At 40.0% G+C, this 27,316-nt stretch overlaps 1 protein-coding gene across 6 annotated transcripts in view; it reads left to right on the plus strand.

Moving 5' to 3' along the window:
* Window positions 1–27,316, plus strand: part of FNIP2 (folliculin interacting protein 2) — a 132,525-nt gene that overhangs the window by 19,299 nt on the left and 85,910 nt on the right. For 2 of the 6 annotated variants that reach the window (XM_049631246.1, XM_049631247.1), the window contains exon 1: window positions 16,860–17,921. The exons of the other annotated variants lie outside the window; for them this stretch is intronic. In XM_049631246.1, coding sequence (XP_049487203.1) covers window positions 17,746–17,921 — 176 coding nt within the window. In that variant the 5' untranslated portion in view covers window positions 16,860–17,745. Of the gene's footprint in view, window positions 1–16,859; window positions 17,922–27,316 lie in introns of those variants that run through there. 6 annotated transcript variants of the gene reach the window in all.

Raw genomic sequence — 27,316 nt, forward strand, 5'->3', positions numbered from 1 at the left:
AGGTTTGAACTCCACCTCTTCTGCTTACTAGCTGTGCAATTTTGGACAAATTACTTTCTATCTCACTTTTTCCATCTAAAAACAGAAATAGAGTCTCAATTAGATGAAGTAGTGAGAGCAAAGTACTGTGCTAGGCTCATAGAGTGGCTCAGTTGTGTTAGCTAAGTAAGTAAAGAACCACTTGTTATACTGTCTTCTACTGAGTGTGACCTTTGACTTGATTGCTATCCAGGGAAATTTGTGAAAAATTTCAGAGCATTTCTATGGCTCCAACCAGGAAGTTAATTAGGTATATTTATCTGTGCTTCTGCTGGTGTTACCATTGTCTACCAATAAGAGATGAGAGCACTGTAACCTCTGCCCAGGCTTACTAGACCTTTCCCCATCTCCAGTCACCCCTTGTCATTGGTTCGTTCGTTCTTTCTTTCTTTCTTTTTTTCTTAATGTTTATTTATTTATTTTGAGAGAGAGAGCGAGCACAAGCGAGCACAGGGGAGGGAGGGAGAGAGAGAGAGAGAGAGAGAGAGAGAGAGAGAGAGAGAGAATGAATCCCAAGCAGGTTCCATGTGCTTTCAGTGTGAAACCTGATTTGGGGCTCAAACTCACGAACTGCAGGATCATGACCTGAGTCAAAATCAAGACTTGAAAGCTTAACTGACTGAGCCACCCAGGCACCCGGTTCCTTATTTCTGTGCAAAGTCAGAAAACATTAGAGCAGTGTTTCTCCACATGAGGAAGTGATGCTTCCTCATTGAACTAGTCTGTTTCTCAGACCAAGAGGGGACTGTGATGCATTCATGGTGTCTACACCACTTCATATTATTCTTCTTAAAGCTATACTTTCCTGCAACAACAACTACTCCTTATCCTCTTGGTTTTTGAGCACTCTCCTGCCATCCTTCCTTCCCCGCATAGCCCCTAAGAGCAGGATTGGGGTGTGTGTGTGTGTGTGTGTGTGTATGTGTGTGTGTGTGTGTGTGTGTGTGTGTATGTATCTAGGTGTGTCTGTGTAAAATAGCAGCCTCTTACCACTTGGAAGGCATTTTCCCTTGGTTAAGATGTTAAAGATGTTGTTATGAAGAACAGTTCACTTATTTATTAGAATAATGGCTGTATTATAGGTTAACTTGATTTTTGTAGGAAAGCCATGTATTCTGACCACACTTTATAATGTTTCTGATTTGTACTCTGAACTCTAAAGTTATTGAATGGATTTGTAGACCCTATACAATAAATCTTCAAAAACTTCTATTGAACATCTTTGATATTTCAGATATAATGAATTGGTAGAATACAGAAATGAGTAAGACACATCCCTGCCCTGAGCAGTTCAGTTCCTGAGAGTTTATTTCATCCTGTTCCATTGTAACGTGTAATAGGACCTAACAGGGTACCACGGTAGAGGCAAGGAGGCCTTACAAAAGTGCTTAATGCTTGTTAAGTGACTAAAGTCTCTAAGCTTGGTAGATGCCTTGATTTTTCAGTTTCCCCCCCCAGTTAGCACTTTCTTAGGTTTTTATCTTCCCATATAGTTAAATGCTAAATATATATGTTGTTCTCATATTTGAGCTCATAATTTTTTTATTCTTGTTGTCTTTCCAGTATTGTTTCTACATGGCTCTGTAACTTCATTCTTTCTTTTTGTGTTCACAAATACTCCAGGCTTTAGATATTTTTTGTTTCATTTTTGTTTTTGTTTCTGCATTGAGAACCTTTAAGAAGTTTTCATGTTGGTATGTTTGTGATAGTAGGAATGTTACTAGTCACAGCTGGCCAGTGTCTAAATGCAGGAAATTCTCTTTTGGAATGTCATTGCTTTCCACAGGCTTAGAGGGTAATGCCTGCCCAACTGTCAATGTATGCCGTCAGTAATGACCATGTGTGTTTCATTTCCCACACCTTCTCTGCCTTGTATAGAATAAAGGGTGAAGGTTATATAAATTGATAATTTTGAGTGCATTATTAAGGGCTGGGATAGGTAAGAGGTGGTGGAGGCAGTGTCCCTGAGCAGGTGAGAGACAGTGAGACTCAGAGACCAGGGTCTATCTAGTCTTTCCCCTAGACTAGAAAAAGCAAAGCTTTTTCTCATAGGAGGCAAAGGTGCATGTGGTTAAGTGGCTTCTGTATGCCAAGCACTGTGCTAATTTCTGGGAACAAATGGAAGATTGAGACATGATCTGCTCTCAGGGAGGTTTCAGTGTAGCAGAGGAAATCACCACAAAAACCCTATCAGGTACTAACTACAGTCCATCTTCATTATTCATGGATTCTAGCTTTGTAAGTTCGCCTATTCATTAAAATTTAAAATTTGTTTATAACCCCAAAGTCAATATTTGTGATGTTTTTATGGTCATTCAGGGACATCCACAGAGTAGCAAATATTGGAGTCACCTGATGTGCATATTCTGAGCCCAGGTCTGGCAGGACAGCCTTTTTTTTTTTTTTTTTTTTTTTTTTTAATGTTTATTATTGAGAGACCGAGACTGAGCATGAGTGGGGGAGGAACAGAGAGAGAGGGAGACACAGAATCCGAAGCAGGCTCCAGGGTCTGAGCTGTTAGCACAGAGCCTGATGCAGGGTTCGAACTCAAAAACCGCGAGATCGTGACCTGAGCCAAAGTCGGACGCTTAACTGACTGAGCCACCCAGGCGCCCCAGGACAACCTTCTTATATCAGCTCTCATACTGTAAACCAGTTTTTTGTTTTTGTTTTTGTTTTCTTTTTTCAGTCTATTTAGTGTTGAGGTTGGGTTTTTTGTTTGGTTGGATTTTGTTTTTGTTTTGTATCTTTGTGCTTTTTGTTGGTGATTTTGCCATTTAAAATGACCCCAAAGTATTGGGCTGAAGTGCTGTCTAGTGTTCCTAAGGCAGGAAGGCAGTGATGTATTGTGCATATAGAGACCATATATATGTTAGGTAAGCTTCATTCAGGCATGAGTTGTAGTGCTGTTGGCTGTGATTTCAATGTTAATGAAGCAATAATACATGTATATTATATACATATATGTATATATATTTACATAAGTATCTTTTTAAAATTATTTTAGAGAGTGAGTGTGTGTGCCTGAGTGGGCAGAGGGGCAGAGAGAGAGAGAGAGAGAGAGAGAGAGAGAGAGAATCTTAAGCAGGCTCCACACTAAGTACACAGCCCGACGGTGGGCTCGATCCCATGACCCTGGAATCATGCCCTGAGCCAAAATCAAGAGTCACATGCTCAACTGACTGAGCCACCCAGACACCCCAAGATTAAATATTAATCAATTGATGAAAACACTGTGGCCACAGACCTCCAGGAACTTAACCCTGTATTTCCCCTGAAAGCAATGGTTTATTACTCTCCAATTCAGTTGTTGCAGAGACTTTATAGAACATAAGTAGTGCAAATGATGAGAATTGATTGTACAATGGAAGTTGTGCAGCGTTAGAGTGGAAAAGGTAAATGGGCAATTTATTCTGAGTTTTGGGGGCTGTTCCACCTTGAGGGAATGATGAGGTGGGGAATCAAATCAAAGCTGAATTGTAGGGCTTGAAAAATAAGTAAGTAAAGCCAAAATGGGTGTGATGCAGGAGGAAGAAACAGGATGATTATGTAGTCAGAGGTCAGGCTTGGAGGGAATAAGATAGCTAGAAGACTAGGAGGTTGTAGTCACAGTCATATTGGAAAATGGTTGGGGGTAGAAATCAAGGGTATTTTTAAAGCCAGAGAACAGCAAGCACATTTGTTGTTGGATTGACCCTTGATGGGAACAATGTTGAGTTCCCAAGGGATGATGTTGTGATCAGAGGGCCCAGAGAGTTAACAGACAATTTCAGTGCCCATGGGGTGTAACTGTGTGCATGTTTTCAGAGATTCCAAGAACCCTGAGACACGTTCCAGGAATCTTAAAAGTCCTGGTGTAAAAGCAGATATAAAGAGGCCTGTGCAGAGTATTAAATGAGTGGCAGGGTTCTTTACTGCACAGAGTACAATACACCTTTTTGGTTTACACCCCCTTTGTACCATGGGAAGGACATGAGGAAGGATCAACAAGATTTGTTTGTTGATTAGATTTAGGGAGAAGAGGGGAGAAATGAGGTGAATAGTGAAGGGTTGGTCCAAAGTGTTGACTAATTGTCATGAGATCCTTTTTATTCTATAGAGGAGCTAGGTTGATGTTATACTTCCTCAGTTTTCTCTGTTATCTCTTGGTGTCCCAAGTTCTTCAATTTTCATTTCCTTTGTCATGTGATTTTCATTATTATAGCATTTGAGATCGGCAAACGTGCATACTTACGGTTTGGTAAATAGAGGTAATGATTCCTCTCAGTTCTGTTTGCGTGGGGGTCTGGAATGAGCCAGCTTCCTCTTGACTGTCTGTAAGGTTTCACTGACAACCATGGACACTCTGACTTGGACACTTGCTTTCCAAATTTTCCCACCGGCCACCAGGTTAGGTTTTGTATTTTTTCTCATGGGTCATCGTGATGGGGTTTGGAAACAAAGGAGAGGCAAATCATATGCATACACCACCACTGTAATTCTTCTCCAGAGTTTTCTAGAGCTGTGCTGCTCATCTGGGTAGCCACATGTGGCTGGTGGACACTTGAAATGTGGCTAGTCTGAATTGAGATGTTCTTGAAGTAGAAAATTTACAGTGGATTTTAAGGACTTAGTGTGAAGAGATGAATGGAAAACCATTCATTAATTTTTATATTGATTACATGTTGAAATAAGATTTTGTATATGTTGGCTAAATAAAATAAATTGTTAAAACTCACTTCACCTGTTTCCTTTTGCTGTTTTAAAATGTGAGTACTAGAGGGGTGCCTGGCTGGCCCAGTCAGTAGAGCATGGAACTCTTGATCTCTGGGTTGTGAGTTTGAGCCTCACACTGGTATAGAGATTACTTACAAATAAAATCTTTAAAAAATATGGGTACTAGAAAATTTTAAATTATATAGGGGACTTGCAATATATTTCTGGTGGACAGTGTTTTAGTGCTCCCTTTGAATTTCCAGGGAATAATTTGAAAATGACTATTGAGTGGCACTACTTTTTTTTTTTTTTTTAAGTTTTTAATTTTATTCATTTTGAGAGAGAAAACACAAATTTGGGAGGGGCAGAGAGAGAGGTAGAGAGAGAATCCCAGGCAGGCTCCTCACTGTCAGCACAGGGCCCGATGTTGGGCTCAGACTCACGAACTGCGAGATCATGACCTGAGCTGAAGTCGGACGCTTCACTGACTGAGTCACCCAGGCATCCCTAGACGGTGCCACTACTAAAGACCAAATTCTTGGGACCATTTGTAGTTTTAATGTCATTGAAGTTGCTGATGTACCTGAATATAGCTCTTGTAAAAAATCCTGTCATGAATACTAAAAATCCTCTGTGCTAAGAAAACTTCTCCCTAAGAAGTTTTTTCTTTTCCTTTGGAAATACTTCTATAATAAATAAACATTCATGACATTCACGACAGTTCTGCTGGATGGTGCATGACTGAATCCCTTTAGGAATCAGGGTTATCATTAGATTGTGTTTTGGACTAATCAAATACGGTCAGATTTTTAAATGTGTAATTATTTTTCAAAGGAGCATTTGAATCTATGTCACCTTGTGCTGTGGTATAATAGAGTTTTGTTTTCCCTGAGAGTGTGACTATTTCCATAATTTAAGTGAACAGCTATTTGTGAGGCAGCCTCAGTAAATGTGACAGAAAAGAGGTTAGTTCTAACTTAAGCACCATTTACTAAGTGCCTTCTCTCTGCTCAGTGTTAGCTGAGCTACACATGTAAACACAACAGAAAGTAAAGATGTGTGCATGTCCTCAAGAAGTTTGTCATTTGGTTTAGGAGTTCATAACAGACATTCTAACATTGTGTATGTGGTGAGGTATGAGGAGAGATTTATACCTTACAATAGTGGCAAAGCATTGAAATCTGAGAATTATTTATTACAAAAATGCAGATTCAAGGTTACTTTGGACAAACACCACTTCCACGTGTGTTTTTTTGTGTGTGGGAATTGTTCATGGCCTACAGCTGTTCTTCCCTACACCATGACCATGGCAGTGTGTTAAGGCACAGAGACTGTCGTCTAAGGTGTGGCCAATGGGAAAAGTTTAACCATGGTTGTTGGGAGATTCTGCACTTTAAGAAACAAATAGAGAATCCTCCGGAGGCATTGCGTATAGAGCCCATTCTGTCTTCCCTTTATAGATGTTGAAACCTCTTCAGAGAAGAGTCATTGTGGTGTGGGGAGTTTTTATGGGATAGATGGACCTTGGTTTGGGTCCTGGAAAAACTTTGAGGATCTGACTTGGAGAGTTAGAGGACGGGTGTCTTCAGAGGGGAGCTGGTATGGTTGAAAGTACACAGGAGGTGGAAAAGGAATTTATCAGTGGAAGAGAGAATGCTTTATGTTAATTTGAAAGCTAATTATTTCATAGATATAATTTTCTAGCTGTTGCACTAATTTGTTCTAGAGTTTATTATTCCTAAGGGACTTTGCAATGAGTCTATTTTAGATGGCTTAATTGCCTGGAGCTTCCAGAGAATTGGCCGTGTTTTGGGGTGGGGTGGGGGGAGAGGTGACTGACTTTCTTGGATAAAATTATTATTTGCCACATGTCATTGTGGCCAAAGTTATTTGTCTTGGCTTCGTGTTGTATATATACAATGCAGTCATCTGTGAGTGTAGCAACTCAGATAGGACAGTGAGTACTTTTAAACACGTGCATGTAAAACACATCACGTTTGTCTAAAGCTATACAGTTTTGAGGGATTTTCACATGCTCACGTGTAATATTTTTAACATCCTTCTAAGACAGGTAGAATAAGAATCACCATCACCCATTTATTTCCAGCTGGGGAAACTGAGGCTTAGAGAGCTGAGTTTCTTTCGTCTGAGTCACGTGGCTAGTGAGTGACGGTGCCAGAACTAGATATAGCTCTTTCCTTCCAGTCCCGGGTTCCTTTCCCTAGTATGACACCCTCTCAGCAGAGACACTGCTGACGGTGACTGCTCATCTGGTTGCTGGCATCTCCTGAGTTCCTAGTACTCAGCCTTGTCATGAGGAACTGACTCAGAGAAATGAGAGTCTGCTGATTCAGAGCCCAATTTCTTTTTCCCAGCCTCTCATTTCCCAGCTTTCTCTTCTCATAAGTTGATTTCTATCCACTCCCAAGCAACTTTTTTTTAGTATCTGTGGCTACTAGAGTGGTGGCAGTGGAAGTTGTGACGTAGACTGCCATGTCTCCACAGGCAAGGGTCAAGAGGGAATCAGAAGTACTACATGCTCCAGATAAAACTTCTCCTTCTCCAGCTTTCATGTCACCAGTGGTGAGTGAAGAGAGGGCCTTGTACTCTGATACTTCTACTAAGACCCTCTCCTCCTCGTAACCCCACAACCCTGATAGCCCTGTTATACCACCACCACATCTGCCTTGAGACCGTTAGCACACGAATTCCATTTTTCTGTGTATCATCAGCATCCTGAACAGGGCCTGGCACATCAAATATTCGAAAGGATAAATAAATGGAGTCCTAAGTCTTTAGATAGCATATATTAAAGGCAAGTTCATAAATTATTCTGCAGTACCAATGAGATACCTTTTTTTAAAGTTTATTTACTTATTGAGAGAGAGAGAGACAGAGAGAGAGAGAGGGAGGATCCCAAGCAGGCTCTGCACTGTCAGCACAGAGGCTGATGCGGGGCTCGAACCCATGAACTGTGAGATCATGACCTGCGCCATAATCAAGAGTTGGATGCTTAAACAACTGAGCCACCCAGGTGCCCCAAGATATCTTTATAAATTTTAGAGGAGTGTCATATGCTTTTTATTTTGTGTAATCCCATTTGGTGTTTTATTTACAGCACAGATTAATGAATAACTTGTAGTTACAAAATTATCTCCAGGGCTATAATAGTTATAATAATAGTTATTGTTTGTGTAATGCCACTTACAGTAATTTGATTGCATGATTTATTCTTCTGTGGGATAAATAGTTGTATCTCCATGTTATAAATGTAAAATTATAAATGCTTAAAAAAATTTTTTTAATGTTGTAAATGTAAGAGAGAGGGAGATAAAGGCCTTTTTGCAATGAAACCTTCTCCAGAAAGACTGAGAGACCAGTTTTGTGTGGGACACAGGTTAGTTTACCTGAATGGAACAAGGTATGTAAAAAGGTGCAGAACGGGGGCACCTGCCTGGCTCATTCAGTGGAGCAGGGGGCACTTGGCTGGCTCTTGATCTCTGGGTTGTGATTTCAAACCCCATGTTGGATGCAGAGATTACTTAAAAATTAAAAAAAAAAAAATTAAAAAGAAGGTACAGAACAATGAGTGGGCTTATTGCAGGGGGGTTTAACGCTCAGCCAGGGTAACTAAACCTGTAGTTGTGGCTTGGGTGTGTGAGCTGCTGTATTTCAGTACTAACATCGTTTTAGGGCTTGGACTTGGAGTAATCCAAGCTAAGTCTGTTCCAAAGCATCAACAGAAAAGTTTCCTTATGTTATAGCTGTACATCCAAATGGAAGGGAGATGGAGATAGTGGAGAATTCTCCACTAGGTATTTTTTCCAAGCATGCTTCTCATGAATTATACAATTTGGTAAGAATAGTGACAGTTTTGATGGGGAGATTGGGAGCACTGAAAACTGGCAAAAATGCAAAGCCGTTTTTGGTCAAATGAGTAGAGCAAGCAAGCAAATGTGTTGAATAGGAATTTCTGCAACAGCTCTTCAAGGTAACTTTTTTTTTTTTTTTTTCAAATTGAATTCATGTTTAATAATTACAGGTACCATGCGCCCTACCCCTTCCCCCTGCCCAGGTAGCAGCAGGGGTGGTGCAGGGGCTGGGGCATATGCCCCTAGCAGGGAGGACAGCAGTCTCATGAGTGATGTGCAGAAAATAAAAAAGGATCCTAGGGGCAGGCAGTGGTGCCCCCCAAAAGACACACCAAATTTCAAGATTTTATATATATCGCAGTGCCCCAGGGGGAGGAGAGGAGACATCAGGCAGCATCCTGGAGAGGGACTGCAGGCAGCCCCACGCCATCCTGCCTCTTCAGCCATTTTATTAGCTCAGACACACGGCACTACAGGCACCCATTGCTGCCACCACACCCCCTGCAGTCCCGGCCACTGGCCGGGTCATCCGAGTGTCCATGGGACTCCAAGTCCCCAGCCCCACCTGCCCTCAGTTGTGGTCAGACTCCTCCTCTTCTTTACTTTGTAACTGGGTGCCCTGATCACATGCTTTGCTGAGAATCAGAGACCTGTGAATGATTTCAGAGATGATGACCCCAGCCCAGTGGCTCACTTTCCAACTTCTTGAGCAGATCTGGACTGCTGATACTTATGCTAAGGTCCAAATGCTAGTGACAGCCCAGCTTGACATCAGAGTTAAACTTTAAAAGTTGTGTAATATTTTCTTGCTAAGGTTTCTAACTTTAGGAAGTCTTAAAAGTAATTGTGTGGTTATTAATTTCAGTGAAACATGGCATGAGTTGTAAAAATCATGCATAAGGAAAAGAGATTATAGATTGAAGTCTGATATCGACCCTTAAAAAAAAAGTGATTAAGGTTTTTATCTAAATTGCTGGTTAACTAGCTGATTCCAAAAAGGGTGAGTCATTTTACTGAGACAAAAAGGCAAGTAAGCCCCTTCTGGTGGGTGGCGAGTTACACAGCAGAGCCTTACAACCTTGAATTAGCAGGCCTGGTGCCTTTTTTTTTTTTCCCCCATGTGAAAGTTTAGAAATGAAATCAGTACAGCCACAGTTTTATTGTAACTCTCATCTCAGAACCACTGTTTCATTTATTAGGTTGGGAATCTCCAGGAGTCTCATCTTTCTTTTCCTTATTTATGTTGTCAGCATGCTGGTACTTGGTTAGATAGCCTTTTGAATAGCACTTTTTCCAAAAAAAAAAAAAGTATAATATGTGTAGCTTAAAAATCCTGTCATTGTTATGTATATTGTATTGCTGCTAAGTACTAAACTAAGTCTCCAAATAAAGGGAAATTGGGAGTTTTGTTTTTAGTTAGATATTGAAAAAGAGTATATGCTATATACTTTTTTTTTTTTTTGCTAGCTTATATGAATCTTAATGATAGCAATTACGTTGAAGGACAAATTGTGTTGAGTAGAATTGCACTCTTACAGGGTGAATGCTTTGCTTTTCCTTTCAGCTGTCTAAAAATGTTTTGACTCTGACAATTTCCTTACAATAAAGCCTGCAGAATTGTTATAAAGAAATCAAATGATCATTACTGGTTTGGCAGGAAGAATTTAAAAAGTAAAGTAGCTTCACCCATTGTTTGTAAATAATACATACCCTACAAATGGAAAGTAGAGAAAAATAAAAGAAGAAACATTCTTAGTCTTGCTATTCAAAGACATTCTGATATTTCTTTCTGGTTCTTTTTTTTTTTAGGTTTGGGTTTTTAAAAGCACTCTTGTTATCAGAAGTACATATACAATTTTGTATCTTGTTCTTTTTATTTAACTTTGTAATGTAAGAATTTTTCTGTGCTTCACAGATTTCTTGAAGACATGCCACTTACTCACTCTTTCATTTGCTGAGACCCTTTTCTCTGCTGGGTGACAGATGCTTTGTTCCTCAAAATATGGGTATATGGGAGTGGGAAATAATCTGCATTATAATTAGGTACTGCAAGATCATCCTGAATTTTCATGTAACTTTTATCTAAAGCTGAATGCTAAATTGTCTCCCAGGTAGCTCCTCTTTTTAAGTCAGAGAAGTAATATGGATTGATTTTATTGTACACTTGAGCTAACTTTGTCAGGCTTAAAAAATCCCTCTGCTTTGGAGTCTGCCCCTCAGCCGAAGGGCTGAACTGGGCAGGGTCAAGAGAGGAGGGCAGAGCAGGCATCCTGTGGGATGGCTGGTGTGCTTGGCTCCTGTACAGGGATTGTTTACCAGAGAGCAGGGCAGGGTTCATGGCAAGGTGTCTGACAAGAGACTTAGTCACCCACAGTGCACATGACTGGGGCCTTGTCCTCACAGAGGACTGAATTAGTGAGAATCTAAACATCGTAAGTGGCATGAGGTTCAAGATGTAGGAGAAAGAATTTGACTTAATTTATCAGTCAGTGATACCCAACTGCCTCCTCCATACCCTCTTCCTAAATCAGTCCTCAGAGGGTCAGGTGTAGATGTGCACCTCCCAGCAGAATACTGTGAGGATGAGTGGTGTGGCTCACTCGTTAGCAGGGATGCCTGGACTTCACATCCTGGCTCTGGCTCTGCCTCTGGCAAGCTACATACTTTGGACCAGTTCCTTAACCTTTCTGTGCTCCATTCTCTCTGTTAAAAGAAGATAGTAGAGCCACCAACTTCCTGTGATCAAATTGAAACACTGTTAGAACAATGCCTGGCATTGTTAATAAGCACGTAATAAACCTAGCTGGTTATTATGTACCTTGTGTGACCCAGTTTGTACATTTTGCCAAATTTCCTGAGTGCTGAGCTTGTCAGTTAAGTTTACATGGCATTATGGCAGGTGTGTTCTTTTCTGATTGCACACTAAACTAGTCTTGTGAGGATGGGCCACTGCTTAGGTATTGTGAGCTGTTCATGATCACACATATGTGAAACAGCCAAATATTGACCGACTAGGTGTTGATCCTGGATCTGTTTCTAAAGCCCATTCTCTAAAAGCACACTGCTTCAAGAAAGGTTCCTCATCCCCTTACCTTATCCATTTGTGCTGGCCTAGCGTGAGTGCTTTTTCTTAAAAAAAAAAAAAAATAATAATAATAATAATAAACTTCAAATTGAACTATAAGATACAGACAGAAAAGTGTACATATTCTTGTATATGTATATTCTTGCTATAAATTCACAGCACCAGCACCCAGATAAGAAACCCAGTAGTTTGCCAGCATCTCGTAACCTTTTTGTGCTTCCTTCTGGGGATTGTGCTTTGAAAGCTACTGGTAAAAAGGCTTGTGATCCGTTGTTTGTGGATATAGAAAAGGTTTCATGGAAGAGAGGGAATTACCCCAAGAAAAGGATGGTTAGTTGTAGTGGCTCTGGATCAGGAACCCCACACCTTCCCCTTTGTTTGTTGTTCCTTTTTTCTCATTAAGGTAATGTGAATAGGCAAAGAAAGATTTTTTATAGAAAGAATTATAGATAATAATTAGACTGGACTTTTTGGGGCCTATGTTAGGCCTTCATTTTTACTCTCTTTAAACCCATCTCTCTCAATTGTGGCTTTTGAGTTAATTTTTCATTACATACAGTGATCACTGCTTTTATCACCTGAAGAGTGTGAAGTCAAGGGAATGCAGAAATGCTTGAAACATTCCTGACTTTAATTGTCCCAACTCTAAATCAGGCATGGGAATGGATTTTTCCTCAGATGCCAAATCTTTAGAGTTGCAGTGGGTTTCCAGAACATTGCATTGGAAGGATTTGCAGAGGAGTCTGGGGACAACAGGAAACAGTGTTCTGGTTGATTAGCGATTTTGGCTAATGGCAAAAGAGATTTGGACTAGTGTTTTCAGTACCAGTACCAGATATTTGCCTTGTATGATCTGAGTGATACTTAATGCCATTTCTTGACTTATAAACTTAGCACTATTCTCTAGGACCACTTAGTACTGGCTGTGAGAATGGAAGAAATACACATATAGGTTAAAAAGTGGAACTAGGGGTGCCTGGCTGGCTCCATCGGTAGAGCATGTGACTCTTGATCTCGGGGCCGTGAGTCCGAGCCCCACACTGAGGGATTGAGTTTACTTAAAAAAAAAAAAAAAAAAAAAAATTGAACCAGTAGTCTTCCTTCCTTACACATATCACATGACCTCAGAGTACTTCCACACTTCCCTCATCCTCCCTCTAACATCTGATCAAGTTCATGTGAATTATGACAGTATCTGTGGTGTCAGCAGCAGTTCCAGTCAATGTATTGAACTGCAGGTGGAGTGTGGGAGTCCAGGCAGTGACTGCAGATACTTTTCTAAATGTGGAAACATGGCTGAACCTTGTGAAGGAAATAGAGAACTTTATCATGGGTAGCATTACAAATAGGTAGTAAATTTGGTATGTATATTACTTAGTATTTAAGAGCAGGATATCCAGGTGATAATGAATAACAGTATGGGTACCTATATTAGAGTATGATTCCATTTTGGGAAAGAGAAGATTGAGAAAAAAAGATCAGACTGAGGTACAGAACAGAATTTGGGGCACTGAAGATCTAAAGATACCTTTCTCTTAGCTACTGTGTGAGCTGCTCTGATTATTGTCAAAAACTGACCTCTGTGCTTTGGAGCCAAAATGTAGACAGAGTTTGGGAGAAAGAGGAATGATAGCTTTCTTGCTTTGACAGGCAAAGGAGGCAAAGGAGACTGGCCTTCAAAAACTGCAAGCCCTCCGATAGGAAGGGGTTGGGGGGGTTTTATAGGGAAATACAGGATCTAACTGGTTTTGGGAGGAACCGTACAAGCTCCTAGCCTTCTTTGTCATGTCTTTAGGGTGGTACTGGGTTTCTGAAACAAAAGGGTAAGAAGGGCGGAGGGGAGGTTTGCGGAAGAGAAGGGAAAGGTTATTGTAAAAATCGAGCTTTGCTGAAGCATTAGAGCAGCCATTTTGATTTTTGTTCAACTGTATGCTTTTAAGCAGTTTCCTAATGTCTCAGAAGAATGGTTGTGATGATACAATTATTACTTGTTTTTCCATTTACTGAAGAAGTTTTAAAACTCCCATTTAAATATAAGGAAATTTGGAGTCTTATAGAGGCATCTCTTTTAAGTACAATGGTTGTGGCTTTGATGTACATCTGTATTATGTTTTATCAGATTTTGAACTGTGGAATTAAGGATTATTAAGGGGAGGGACGGAGAAAATGGCTTTTTCACTTTTTAAAAGTTTTGAAGTTCTTTTTGTTAAGATACCACATGAGTCTGATTGGAGTGAATATGGAATATTAAAGCTTCTAAAGGAACTTCTGCCGTAATAAATGGAAGAGTGTGTGTTGAGTTTGTGTGTTTAATCACAAGCACCCTCTTGGTCAGAAAATGTGCATCAGACTGTTAAAGGAGCACTGACACTGCTTGTTGCAGGCAGATTCATATCAAAGTGTTAATGTAAATATTCAGTGGTATTGAACCTATCAAAAAGTGATCTGTTGAGTATCTACCAAGTATAAGACCTATATGACGTGCAAAGATGAATGCCAAGACCCAGATTTTTTATACTCAAAATATTTATGATCTAGTTAGGCTCATGAGATATGTACACCGCTCTGTTGCCAGGCAGTTACATGTTAAGGGTTAAAGGTGTGGTTTAAAAAAATTGTAGGGTAATTCAAGGGAGAAAAAGATCTTCCAGCCTAGAAGTCATCATAAGGCAGATGAAATTTTTACCAAGAAAGTGTTTCTCAAATGTGTGGTTCCCAGGCAGGCAGCAACAGCCTCCTAGGAACTTGTTAGAAATGTACATTCTCAGGCTCCACCTCAGAACTGCTGAATCAGAAACCCTGCGGGGTGGGCCCAGCAATCCGTTTAAAAGCATCCGAGTTTGAGCCCCACTCAGACAAGGAAGTGTTGGATCAAGGGTATGCTGACTGAAGTTAGGGAGGAACAGTGACTGGTGTATAGTGTTTGGTTTAAGGCGGCTGGCTGAATGGAAGGAACATGAAGAAGAAGGTTTAGTTAGAGTTTCTTGAGCCGTGTGGTTTAGCTTCTATTTAAGGGAATTCTTTCCCAATGCACTTTGATCCTTATTTCATCCAATTATCCTTCGTAATTATATTGTCATGTTCATCTCTTATTATTCTGATCGTTGAAAATGTTTGCATCATCGAGATAAGGGATAGAATTTGTATTTTGTAAGAGAATTTAAGGCTTTGGAAAATGTAAAATATCAGAATGATTGGACAGCTTTGTGGCTAGCTATGAGGTTAAATATTTGTTCAGAATACATGTTTAAAAAAAGGGTTTCATGTCCTTTCATCAGGTCTTAGATAAACATCTTTTAGAGATTTTAGTTTTAAAACTTAAATTCAGTTTTACATGTAAAAAATGGGGTATGTTCCCCCAGCATTTCTTCTACATATTTTAGAAAATTCAGTTATTTTGGCATTTTTAAAGATCCTACCCCTTCAACATTGAACGTGTTAAAAAATAAAATTCATCCGAGTAAATGTGAAGATCTAATTGGCTTTATCAAATGATTCATGAATCCGGCAATATCCCATCTAGAAAACAGAGGGGTGTTCTGAGGAGTTGTACAAAATGGAAAGTTTTTATGGGAAGGAAAGTGGAGCAATAAAGGTATGTGCAAAAAAAAGAAAGAAAGAAAGGAAAGGGCAGGGGTCTCGTCTTCCTTTGTAGGAAGGGAATGGAGGGACCCAGCTGATAGATTTCCTCATTGGTGCTTATCTGAAAATTTCTGATTGGCAGGTGAAGACATTTCTGGGGGAGGTTGAACCTGCAGTTAACTTAGTTATGAAGCTCTGGTTTGATGACTTGGTCTGGCTGGAGTAACACCATGTGAGGCCTGTGGTTTTCTTTTTGGCAAACTATACTTTCATTTCTCCTGTGATTTTAGAGGAGGTGGACCCTTGGTGTTGGAGACATTGATTCGGGGCCTCACTTGGGCCACTTGGGAAGTGGAAATGATAACCTTCCTTTCAGCCTTTGCTCATCCAGCTGCCTGGTGCCTAAAATGGAAGGGTTACAGTGCTTGCATAAGTGGGCTTCTGATTCTCTGTTTAAAAAGAGAAAGTGATTTTAAAGACAGTTCAGGGGAAAAAAGAAGAACCCATGATCACATGGTGGCCACACAGTTAAGCTTTAAGGTCAAAATGTGTTCCCGTTACTGGAAAAATGGATTCATTCTCTCCTAATCTGGTTTTACCTTGGCACTATCAATTTATCACGTGCAGAGAAGTCTAGTCATTGTTGTAGGTGTGTTGCAATCTTTACTTCTAAAGGGAGGATGTATTTAAGATCTTTTTTGGGTTTGTTATAAAGGAACTTTAGGGTCACATATATAATAATGTCATAAGGTAATTGTGGCCTCTACCACGATATCATTAGATTTTTCTCACGCTTATGGAGTGAAATATTTGGCTGCCATGTATAAAGATACATTTAAAACCTCCTGAAACTTGGGGCACCCCGGTGGCTCAGTTGTTTAAGCATATGACTCTTGATTTCAGCTCAGGTCACCATCTTATGGTTCGTGAGTTCGAGCCTTACATCCAGCTCTGCGCTGACAGTGCAGGGCCTGCTTGAGATTCTTTCTCTTTCTGCCCCTCCTCTTTGTGTGCTTTCTCTCTCAAAGTAAATAAGCAAACTTAAAAAATAAAATAAAATAAAACCTCCTGAAACTGAAGACCTGCCAAAGGTTCATCAGATTTTAGGGATCTATTAATATTTTCTTCAGCCTAATTTCGAGGATAAGAAAGAGGAAAAGGAGTTGAGACAATCCCTTATAGTTTTCAAGATCTGACCTGTGTTTTGGGGACCAGTGCTTTTTATTTCTTCTAAAAGAAAAATTATTTTTTCCATGAACTCACAGTACTATGGAAAAATTATATTAACTCCATAGCATTATTTCATTTTACAAATGAAGTATGTTAGTGTCAGAAGTCAAAACTGAGGGGCGCCTGGGTGGCGCAGTCGGTTAAGCGTCCGACTTCAGCCAGGTCACGATCTCGCGGTCCGTGAGTTCGAGCCCCGCGTCAGGCTCTGGGCTGATGGCTCGGAGCCTGGAGCCTGTTTCCGATTCTGTGTCTCCCTCTCTCTCTGCCCCTCCCCCGTTCATGCTCTGTCTCTCTCTGTCCCAAAAATAAATAAAAAACGTTGAAAAAAAAAATTAAAAAAAAAAAAAAAAAGAAGTCAAAACTGAACTACTTTTGTCCTTGTGTTCTGGTATTTCAGGGCTTTCTTGGCTTGAATATACCCAGGAATTAGGAATTCAGTGCAAGAGTTGTGAGGACTTATGGCTTCTCACTTATTACTTTTCTTACATATGTGTGTGTTTCTGTAATTTTTCATATACACACACATCTGTATATTTGGTATTAAAGAAAGGATGTGTCCCTACTCTCCCTCCCCCACATCACCTCCTGTACATCAAGCCTTACCTTTGTTGTGCGTAACCATCTCCCTCACTTGCTATGGGTAGAGTTTTGCAAGGTTGCAGAGTAAGACCTGTCAGCTGACACTTGCTCACATGAGAGCCATTAAGAGGGTGGTGTGGCCAATGTCAGAACAACCTTGCAGCTGAAGGCAAGTCACTGCATTTGCCCAGAGCCATATGAATGGGTCTTGTGACCAATTAATTGACTACTACATAATCTCCAACAGGGGAGCACAGATGGAGTGAGTCAGCCCAAGCTGCTCAACCTGTTGAGTGTTTTGTCTTTTGCTGACCCAGAGTACAAGCTTAGGAACAAAAGTAGGAAGTGGGATTTGGACTTGCCTGTTTTAATGGTCCTGCTGAGAGCATATTTTATAGCATTGGATACATCTGACTTCCTAATACTTTGGCAGGCTAATTTACGTAACAAATGAATGTTCCTTTTTTTTAAACTTTTGAAAGAGGAAATTAGTAGGCTGCTGCCAAGTAGCTTGCCTCACCTACTGTATAGGGAGTACAGGGATTACTTAGGACGGCTGGTCAGTGTGGAGTATCCCTCAAACAGCAAAGGATCTTCAGCATTTGTGTCCACGTCCATGTTGATAGTCAGGATAAACCGGAAGAAAGTTCATACACTCAGGACATGTGTGGCGGCACTACGAAGACAGCAAACCGGCCAGGGGCCCGGCAGGATTCAGCCAGATGTGTGTGTGGTGCTGGTTCTGGTGCTGCGAGGACTTACAAGACGCTTTTATGCACAAAGACTCGAAAACGTGCCAGGGTAGGAAGGGGCACTGATCGCTTGGAACTCAGCAACAGGTTTGAAACTTCAGTTCTGTTTTAAAATCTCAGAGAAATGTTTATTTAATTCACTGCGTACCAAGCGGGATGAAATTCTGTTGATCCAAAACTTGTTTGTTAAGAATACTTTGTTTTAGTAGGACGTGGGGCCATTGATGGGTGTGCGGAAACAAGTCCTTTCCGGTACAAAAAAGGTGCAGGCATGGTTCTTATTATTTTTTTGACTGTTTCAATTCTACTACCCATCTGCTTTCTTAACTTTTCCTTACTTATCCTGGAGCCAGCTCGCAAGAAATGGTTACATCCTTGTCCTGTGTTGAAGTTTGAACAATACTATTCACAGAGGTCATCAGGAAAACGAGTTGCGGTCCTGAGGGTCCACCACAGTTGGTAGATGGGGCACAGGACTGGAAGTTATCTCTTAGTCTGAATGGTAGGTGGAGGCAGGATGGTGGGAAAGAGCCCAGCTTCTTCTGGCAAATTATTTTCATGAGAAGGACTGGAGTTATGCCGGAACTAATTTTAAGAGTGGAGCTTACTTAAAGAGAGTAACATTTATACTTGCTGTATTCTTTTAGGTTCATTATGTCATCCATTTTGGGAGAATTTATTAATTTAATTAGTAATAGCTCTTAATTGAAACATATTTATAAAGAATTTTATTGCATATCAACCAAAAGGAAAAATGCAGTGAGAATCTGATGTAGATAACTACTAAAGAGAGTCAAAGTTAAAAGTTAAGCTCTGATTCTCATGATTAGTGTAAAAGTAAGTTTCTAAATTCACTTACATATTTTTTTCCTTATAAGAAGTTTTCTTAAAATTATGTTTTATAAACTTTTTCCATCAATATGGTTCTTGGTTGGTTGAAAATAATCAGGATATACTTTCTGTCATATAAAAATCATTGTCTTTCTTTAGTAGAAACTTAATAAAATGGTATATAATCTACTCCAGTATAAACCCAGTAAATTGGAGAGTTAGGGAGAAGTGTGGAAATCATTTTATAGGGGCTGGGTCACATGCTATCCACTCAATTAAAGGGAGATATTTATAGAAGGAGCAGTAATGAATGATGTGGTACATTAGAAAAATACATTTGAGCGTTCAGATAAGAATTTCACTTTTGTACCTTTTTTTAGTTAATTTTTTTTTTTTTTTTACAATTTATTTATTTTTGGGAGACAGAATGAGACAGAGCATAAGCAGGAGAGGGGGAGAGAGAGAAAGAGACAGAATCCAAAGCAGGCTCTAGGCTCTGATCAGCACAGAGCCCGACGCGGGGCTTGAACCCATGAACTGTGAGATCATGACCTGAGCCCAAGTCGGATGCTCCACTGACCGAGCCACCCGGCACCCCTGTTTTTATCTGTTTCTTATCAAGATAGAACAGCTGAGTGATACAAAAGAGTAATGGATTGGCACTCAGTTGATCTGGATCCTGATTCTGATCCTGATCCCCACCTCTGCAGCCCAGGAAGAGCGTTTAACCATGTGAGAGTCTCCTGGCTTTTCTGTGTCTCACTTTTCAACTCTAAGCTATGAAGTTGGTTTAGATTATTTTAAAAAATCCTTTCCTTCTCTGAAATTCTAAGATGTAGCATCAGGACCTTTTGTATTCCCTATATTTATTCATATGATTCTAGATTCCCCAAATACATATTAGGGGTGAGGGGGATAAGAAAATAATATGCAGGGCCACATAAAGTTTTTTTAAAAACTTCAAAACATTTTGGTATGAGCTTCTGCTTCTCAGTTTCAGTGAACTTAATATTCTTCAGTGAATTTTAATCATTTTTATTTAAACAACACGTTAACAAAAATTTTTCATATCCGTTATTGCCTTTTCTTATTTTAACTTCCTTTAGAGTTACTTCTTTGGTGCTGAGACTTTTTTTTCCTCTTGTTTAGAATTTTGCGCAGTGATGACGTATACTTGTCAATTAATTGGAATTCATCTCTAGTCAGACCAGTTGTCTTGGTAGACCTCATCTACTTTGTCTCCCCCTTCCTACCATCTTGAAAACGTGATCGTTATTTGCAGCGTTGTGCTTGGTTTCCTGTATTTCTCTAGGACTTGAGCCAGTCTCAAGGGTAGAGTGAATTATTGACAGGAGCTTGCACTGTAGGGATCTGGCTCGAGAGTGCTCACGAGTTATCTGTTTGTCCAAGTCAGGTGGCAGTCAGTTAAGTATGACTTCCAACTCCCTCTTTGCTCTTGGGTATCTTAAATCAATAATTTTAGGTGGTCTTAGCTGAGTGCACTGATAAGTAGGTTTCCCCCCCCCCCCATCTTTCCTCATGATTTTCCAGTTACTCAAAGGTGAAGAGAAAGAGTCCACACATGTAGAGGAGTCATGTTAGATACCTAACAGTGGCCACAGTGTAAAACTGCCACAGTTCAGTGCAGAAGGAAACGTTTTTCTTTCTTTAAATTTTTTTTTTCTTTTTAACGTTTGTTTATTTTTGAGAGAGAGAGAGAGAGAGAGTGTGCGAGTGAGCGCTGGGGAGGGGCAGAGAGAGAGGGAGACACAGAATCTGAAGCGGGCTCCAGGCTCTGAGCTGTCAGCACAGAGCCCAGCGTGGGGCTGGAACTGATGAACTGGGAGATCATGACCTGAGCCGAGATCATGACCTGAGCCGAAGTCGGAGGCTTTACTGACTGAGCCATCCAGGTGCCCCTGCTTTTCTTTCTAATTATGGTCCACGTGGAATCAGACTTTTCAGGGTGGAAGTGTATCCTCTGTATCTTCGCTTCCATTCTCCTTAATCTCTAGAACGAAAGATATTGGAGGTTCATTTATTTCACAGAATCAGCAAAAACCTACAGAGTTTGATGAAACATTTTAAGTGGTTTGTCAGTAAAAAAAAAATCCTCTCTAAAACTTCACGTCTAGTAACTGTTATGAGGCTGGACATAGGGTGCAGTCTTCAATAATCACTTCCTTCTTTTTTCTTAAAATATCAACCACAACAAAGCTGCTAATAACTTGATTTTGCAAACTTTAGTAGCAAATTAGATAAGTCCAGAAGGCTGTTTTTGTGAGAAATCCGGGAGTATTTGCCAAGCTTATCAGTGAATTATTGTTTCTCTGATAGCAGGAGAGAATTTGACATAACATTTTCTTAAAAAGTATACCCTACCCACACCAAAGAGGAACTGAAACAGAGCACTTCAGAATCAATTGTGCTTTAAGTTTCATATCTTGGAGTTTGGATTCAGCAGAGACTCTCTGTACTGCTTTAGAATCACCAGGATAGATAGGGCCAAAGAATTAATGAGTGTATGTATTAGACTTGTCTACGATCTGGATGAACGAATTCATTACAAAAAAGAAGGAGGCTTTGGTTGCTTGTGGTAGTTACTCAACAAGAAAAGAAGTATAGAAACCAGGGTTTATTTTCTTTCCCCTAGTTAACTGCTTCACAGAGATAGGCTGACCATGATTTTACTACCAGTCTTTATTTATAGCAGTTAGGACTACTGACAAGGAAATATAAAAATAGTCGCAGATTTAGAGAGATATGCTAAGGCAACAGACCAAAGAATTCTGTTCTGAAGATTTTAGCAAAAAGGACTAATGCAGGTTGCAGGGTTAGGGAGAGTGTTTTTCATTGTCTTCTTCACTTAGCTGTGAAAACTCTTCTGCTTTGATACTATGTAGAAAATGTAGCTGTCCAACAGGTTGAATGAAGTGGGTGGAGGAAAAAAAAAAACAAACCCTAGTCAGCTGATGGTCTTGTGCTTTGTGACAAGCTTCACCGAGAGGTTGAAATTGCTGGGTGTGACTCTTTCAGATGCGTTGAGTATTGCTGTCACAAGTTCTTCTGCCCTTTCTGCATTCCTTCCCTTTTCACTGATTTTATGTGCCATGAAGAATTTTCTTTGACTAGCTAAGAGTTTATTTCCACTGGTTGATGGTTGGGATTTAGAGATATAATTTGAGAATATGTGAATGAATGAAAGCATGCAGTGGTAACTTAATGTTGCTGCAAAGTCCCGTCTAATTTAGGTTTAAAAACATTCAACTTGACCCTCTAGAGGCCACGCCTCCTCTTGAGAATGAATCAGAGCAGCCTTGGTATAGAGGGGTTTTGAAGGGAGTGTGAACTTGCTTCATGTAGACTGACGACTGACATAAACTTTTGTCTGGGTCTTATTCTGATAAGTGTTAGTTACCATAACTAGTTATGTCCAGAAGACTGTGTTTCAGACAGAGGACAAGGATACTCCAACTCTGGGGTCTGCAGCCCAAGTCATTGGGCAGCTTCTGAAGCCTTTATCCCTCAAGTTCCTGCTCAGCTGTACAGTGAACTGGAATACTCGGCTGCACGGGTCCATGATTCCTGGTTCTTCTGTTAGGACTCCTGTTGTGAGTCAGGCTGTGGCTTAGCCTTATCCTTTTATTGTTATAGTAACAAAAGCTGAATAACTGCTGAATAATGATGCAGCAAGCCCTGGTGGGAATTGGTGAGAACAGTAATCTGTGACCCATCTAAGATTATAATGAAACTCCCCATCAAAATTCACCAAAGAAAGAGAATCTAGCCTTTGGGCTCTAGAAACACCAAGATCCCTGGCAATTCTCTTCCCCTTCTGTGGGATCCCAAATTTATATGGATTGTTGGGTATCAGGTGTATATCCATCCATTAGAGGTTTATCTTGAAGGGTTTAATCCTTCTCTTATTAGTTTAGAAAGGTTTAAAAAAATACTCTCAGGTCTTTATAGAACAGATGTGAATTAAAATGCTATCTTTTTTTTCTTAAAGTTTTTTTTCAATGTTTATTTTTGAGAGACAGAGTGTGAGCGAGGGAGGGGCAGAGAGAGACAGAGACCCAGAATCTGAAGCAGGCTCCAGGCTCTGAGCTGTCAGCACAGAGCCCAATGCAGGGCTCAAACCCAGGAGCTGTGAGATCATGACCTGAACTGAAGTTGGAGCTTAACCTGTTGACCACCCAGGCGCCCCCTCTTTTTTTTCTTGATTTGCCCTTTCCTTTCACTTGCACGCCTCACCCTGCCCAAAGGCAAAAAACAAACAGTTTAGTAACACTAAGCTAGTTGTTTCACTTACTGATTTTTAAAAACTCTGATTCTAGTGGCACCTGGCTCAGTCGGTTAAGTGTCTGACTTTGGCTCAGGTCATGATCTCACGGTTCATGAGTTCGAGCCCCATGTAGGTCTCGCTGTTGTCAGTGCAGAGCCTGCCTCAAATCCTCTCTTCCCCCTTCCCCCACGCCCCCCCCCACTCTCATCTGTTCAGTCTGTTAAACATTTAAACATAAAATTAAGTTAAAAATCTGACTCATGTCATGAGAGAACCTAGAACATGTGAGAACCTAGACCATAGTACCAGATACAGTGGAAGCATCTTTGATCTGGGGATCTTCTCTATCCCGATCTCATGATCTGTGTTTCTATTTTCTCTTCTACAAAAAAATAATAGAAGTGGTAGATTAGGTCAGTGATCATCAAATATGTGAACTGTTTTTTTTAAAAATGTAGCTTCATGAGGTTCGTTTCAGATCCACTTGAGCAAATTTCTAGAAGTGGAGCCTGTGAGGCTTTATTGACTAAAAACAAACAAAACAATTGAAAGAGTTTCTGGGGTGATTCTAATGATGTGTCAAGTCATCAGATGGGTGGTGTCTGAGGTCCCTTCCAGTCCTAACATTCTGAGTATCTGTCAGTGACTGACGGGTAACAAAACTGTTAGAGAAATGTGAAGACCTTGGGTAATCAGTGGAGCCAAAACGGTCTCAGTGGTCATCTTTGCCATGTGAGGGAGCAAGCCATACGGATATTTGAGGAAGTGTATTCTCAACAGAGGAACTAGTAAGGACAGAGATCCTAAGGCAAGACCATGTGTGCCGTGCACTCTAAAAAGAAAAATGTTGCCAAGGGGCAAAAATCATTTGGATTCAGAAAGTGAATTGTCCTTCAAGGGAATGTGAACGGACCCAAGGTGGACTAGTAGATAGGGCTAGCAGCTGCACATCGTGATATGAGAGGCAGGTGGGGGTTGTCTGCTGCCTAATCTCTCCCCCATTGGCCCTTGCTTGATAACAGCAGTTCCTATGATCAGAACCTCATTTCTTTGTGTTTAAGCATTGTTCTCTCATGGCAGTCGGTGATACCTTAATGTGAGCTATTATGAGAACTTGTTCCTCTGTCAGGAAGAACAAGACCACATGAAAGGATTGGGCTCATTCTATAGAGCAGAGAATGTAGGACTGACCTTCTCCTTTCCAGCTGAGTGGACAGGCTGAGGGGAGACAGCTTGTAACTCAGCCGAACAGGGGCAGAGAATTTTGATGGCCATATCCAAAGCTCAAATAATATGTCCTTGGTTTTTATCTTCACAGGGAATTCTCTAGCTGACTATAACACACCAAAATGCTCTTCAGAGAATAATCCTATCACAAAACTGTAAAACTAGTGCTCATTACTGAAAGTTCCTGTATTTTAAAAGTTCCCTTGACAATTTAAGAAGTTTTTTTTTCCTTTTAAATAGACTTTATTTTTTAGAGCAACTTTAGGTTCACATCAAAATTGGCAGAAGGTACAGAGAGTTCCTCTGTTCTTTCTGCCCCCCCCCCCCTCACGTGCACAGTCTCCCCTACTATCAATATCTTGTATCAGAGTAGTATGTTTGTTGCAGTTGATGAACCTGCACTGACACATCATTATCATTCCAGGCCATAGTTTACTATGGTTTATTAAGGTTCACTTGTGGTGGTGTGCATCCTATGGGTTTTGACAAATGTATAATGAAATATACCCATCATTATAGTATCATACAGATCAGTTTCACTGCCCTAAAAATCCTCTGTGATCTGCCTATTCATCTTTCCCTAACCCCTGGCAACCACTTATCTTTTTACTCTCTCTATAGTGTTGCTTTTCTAGAATATCATTTGGTTGGAATCATGCAGTAGGTAGCCTTTTTATTTTATTTTATTTTATTTTATTTTATTTTTATTTATTTTTATTTTTTACTTTTAAGTTTTTAAAAAATTTATTTATTTTGAGAGAAGGGGAGAGAGAGAGAGAGAGAGAGCGAGAGCAGGCGAGTAGGGGAGGACAGAGAGAAAGAGGGAAAGAGAATCCCAAGCAGGCTCCATGTTAGCGTGGAGCCTGACATGGGGCTTGATCTCATGGACTGTGAGGTCATGACCTGAGCCGAAATTAAGATTCGGTTGCTTAACTGACTGAGCTACCCAGGCACCCCATATGTAGTCTTTTTAGATTGTCTTCTTTCACTTAGTAATATGCATTAAAGCTTCCTCCATGTATTTTCTTGGCTTGATAGCTCATTTCCCTTTACCACTGAGTAGTTATCTGTTGTCTGGATGTAGCACAGTTTATCTATCCATTCACCTACTGAAGGACATCTCGGTTGTTTCCAAGTTTTGGCAATTAGGAATAAAGCTACTGTAAACATCTCTGTGTGCGTTTTTGTATAGACATAAGTTTTACTCCTTTGGGTGAATATCAAGGAGTATGATTGCTGGATCATAAGGTACGAGTTTGTTTTTTTGTTTTTTTTTTTTAAGAAACAGCCAAACTTCCAAAGTGGTTATACCATTTTGCATTCCCACCAACAGAGAATGACAGTTCATGTTAATCCACATCCTTGTCAGTATTTGGTTTTGCCAGCGTTCTGGCCATTCTAATAGCAGTGTAGTGGTATCTCACTGTTGTCTTAATTTGTGTTTCTCTAATGACGTGTGACGTAGAGCATCATTGATATGTTTATCTACCATCTCTATATCCTGTTTTGGGGGGTGTCTATTCAAGTCTTTGCCCAATTTTTAATTGGGCTGTTCATTTTCTTATTGTTGGGTTTTAGGAGTTCTTTGTATATTTTGGATGACAGACCTCTATCAAATATGTTTTTTTGCAAATATTTTCTCCCAGTCTGTGGCTTGTCTTCTCATTTTCTTGTTACTGTCTCTCATAGTTGAGAAGTTTTTAATTTAATTTTTTTTGTTAGTAGTTTTTCAGGCAGGGGAGACGTTTTTAATTTTAATAAAGTATAGGTTATTGGGCACCTGGGTGGCTCAGTTGGTTAAGCTTCCAGCTCTTGATTTTGGCTCAGGTATCTGTGGTATTTGGCATCAGGCTCTCATGCTTGTAAAATTAAGCCCTGCATCCGGCTCCATGCTGACCATGGAGCCTGCTTGGGATTCTCTCTCTTGCCCTGCCCCCTCCTCCCTCCCCTACTCTTGCTCATGTGTGAGCCTTCTTTCTCAAAGTAAGTAAATAAAAATTAAAAAAAAAAAAAATAAAGTCCAGGTTATCAATTGTTTCTTTCATTACATGTGCTTTGGTTGTCATCACCATGTCCAAGGTCATCTAGATTTTTCTCCTATGTTATCTTCTAGGAATGTTAGAGTTTTGCATTTTACATTTGGGTCTGTGATTCATTTTGAGTTTTTGTGAAGGATTTAAGATCTGTGTCAAGACTCATTGTTCTGCGTGTGGATGTCCATTTGTTCCAGCACCATTTGCTGAAAGGCTGTCATTTCTCCATTGTGTTGCCTATGATTTTTTTGTTAAAGATCAGTTGACTATATTTGTGTGAATCTGTTTTTGGGTTCTCTGTTCTTTTCTGTTGATCTGTTTGTCTGTTCTATTATCAGTACCCTCCTGTATTGGTTACTGTAATTTTGTAGTAAGTCTTCACGTTGGGTATTTTTAGTCTTCCAACTTTGCTCTTGTCCTTCAGTGTTATGTTGGCTCTTCTGGGTCCTTTGCCTCCACAAATAAGCTCTAGAATGAATTTGTTTATATCCATAAAATAATTTGCTGGAAATTTGATTGGGATTGTATTGAATCTGTAGATCGAATTGGGAAGAACTGACATCTTGAGTCTTCCTACCCATGAACATGTAATATCTCTCCATTTATTTGGTTCTTTGATTCCCTTTATCAGAGTTTTATAGTTTTCCTCATATAGATCTTATACATATTTTGTTAAACTTATACCTAAGTATTTCTTTTGTGGGATAGTGAGCTAATATTAATGGTATGGTGTTTTTAATTTTAAATTCCTCTTGTTAATAGCTGGTATATGAAGTATTTTTAAAATATTTTAACAGTTGTATTTTTCAGAGCAGGACCACATTTATGTCAAGCTAGCTACTTGCCTTTTTTCTTTTTTCTTTTTCTTTGTTTAAGTTTATTTTTGAGAGAGACAGAGACAGCATGAGCAGGGGAGGAGTAGAGAGAGAGGGAGAGAGAGAATCCCAGGCAGGCATCCCACCATCACACAGAGCCCCATGCATAAACCATGAGATATGACCTGAGCTGAAACCAAGAGTTGGGCACTTAACTGATTGAGCCACCCAGGCACCCTGTCCTTTTTTCTTTTTAAATTCCTCCATCTTTTTCTCTTTGTAGTTACTAAA

The sequence above is a fragment of the Panthera uncia genome, chromosome B1 (assembly GCF_023721935.1).
Source record: "Panthera uncia isolate 11264 chromosome B1, Puncia_PCG_1.0, whole genome shotgun sequence".
NCBI classification, from domain to species: domain Eukaryota; kingdom Metazoa; phylum Chordata; class Mammalia; order Carnivora; family Felidae; genus Panthera; species Panthera uncia.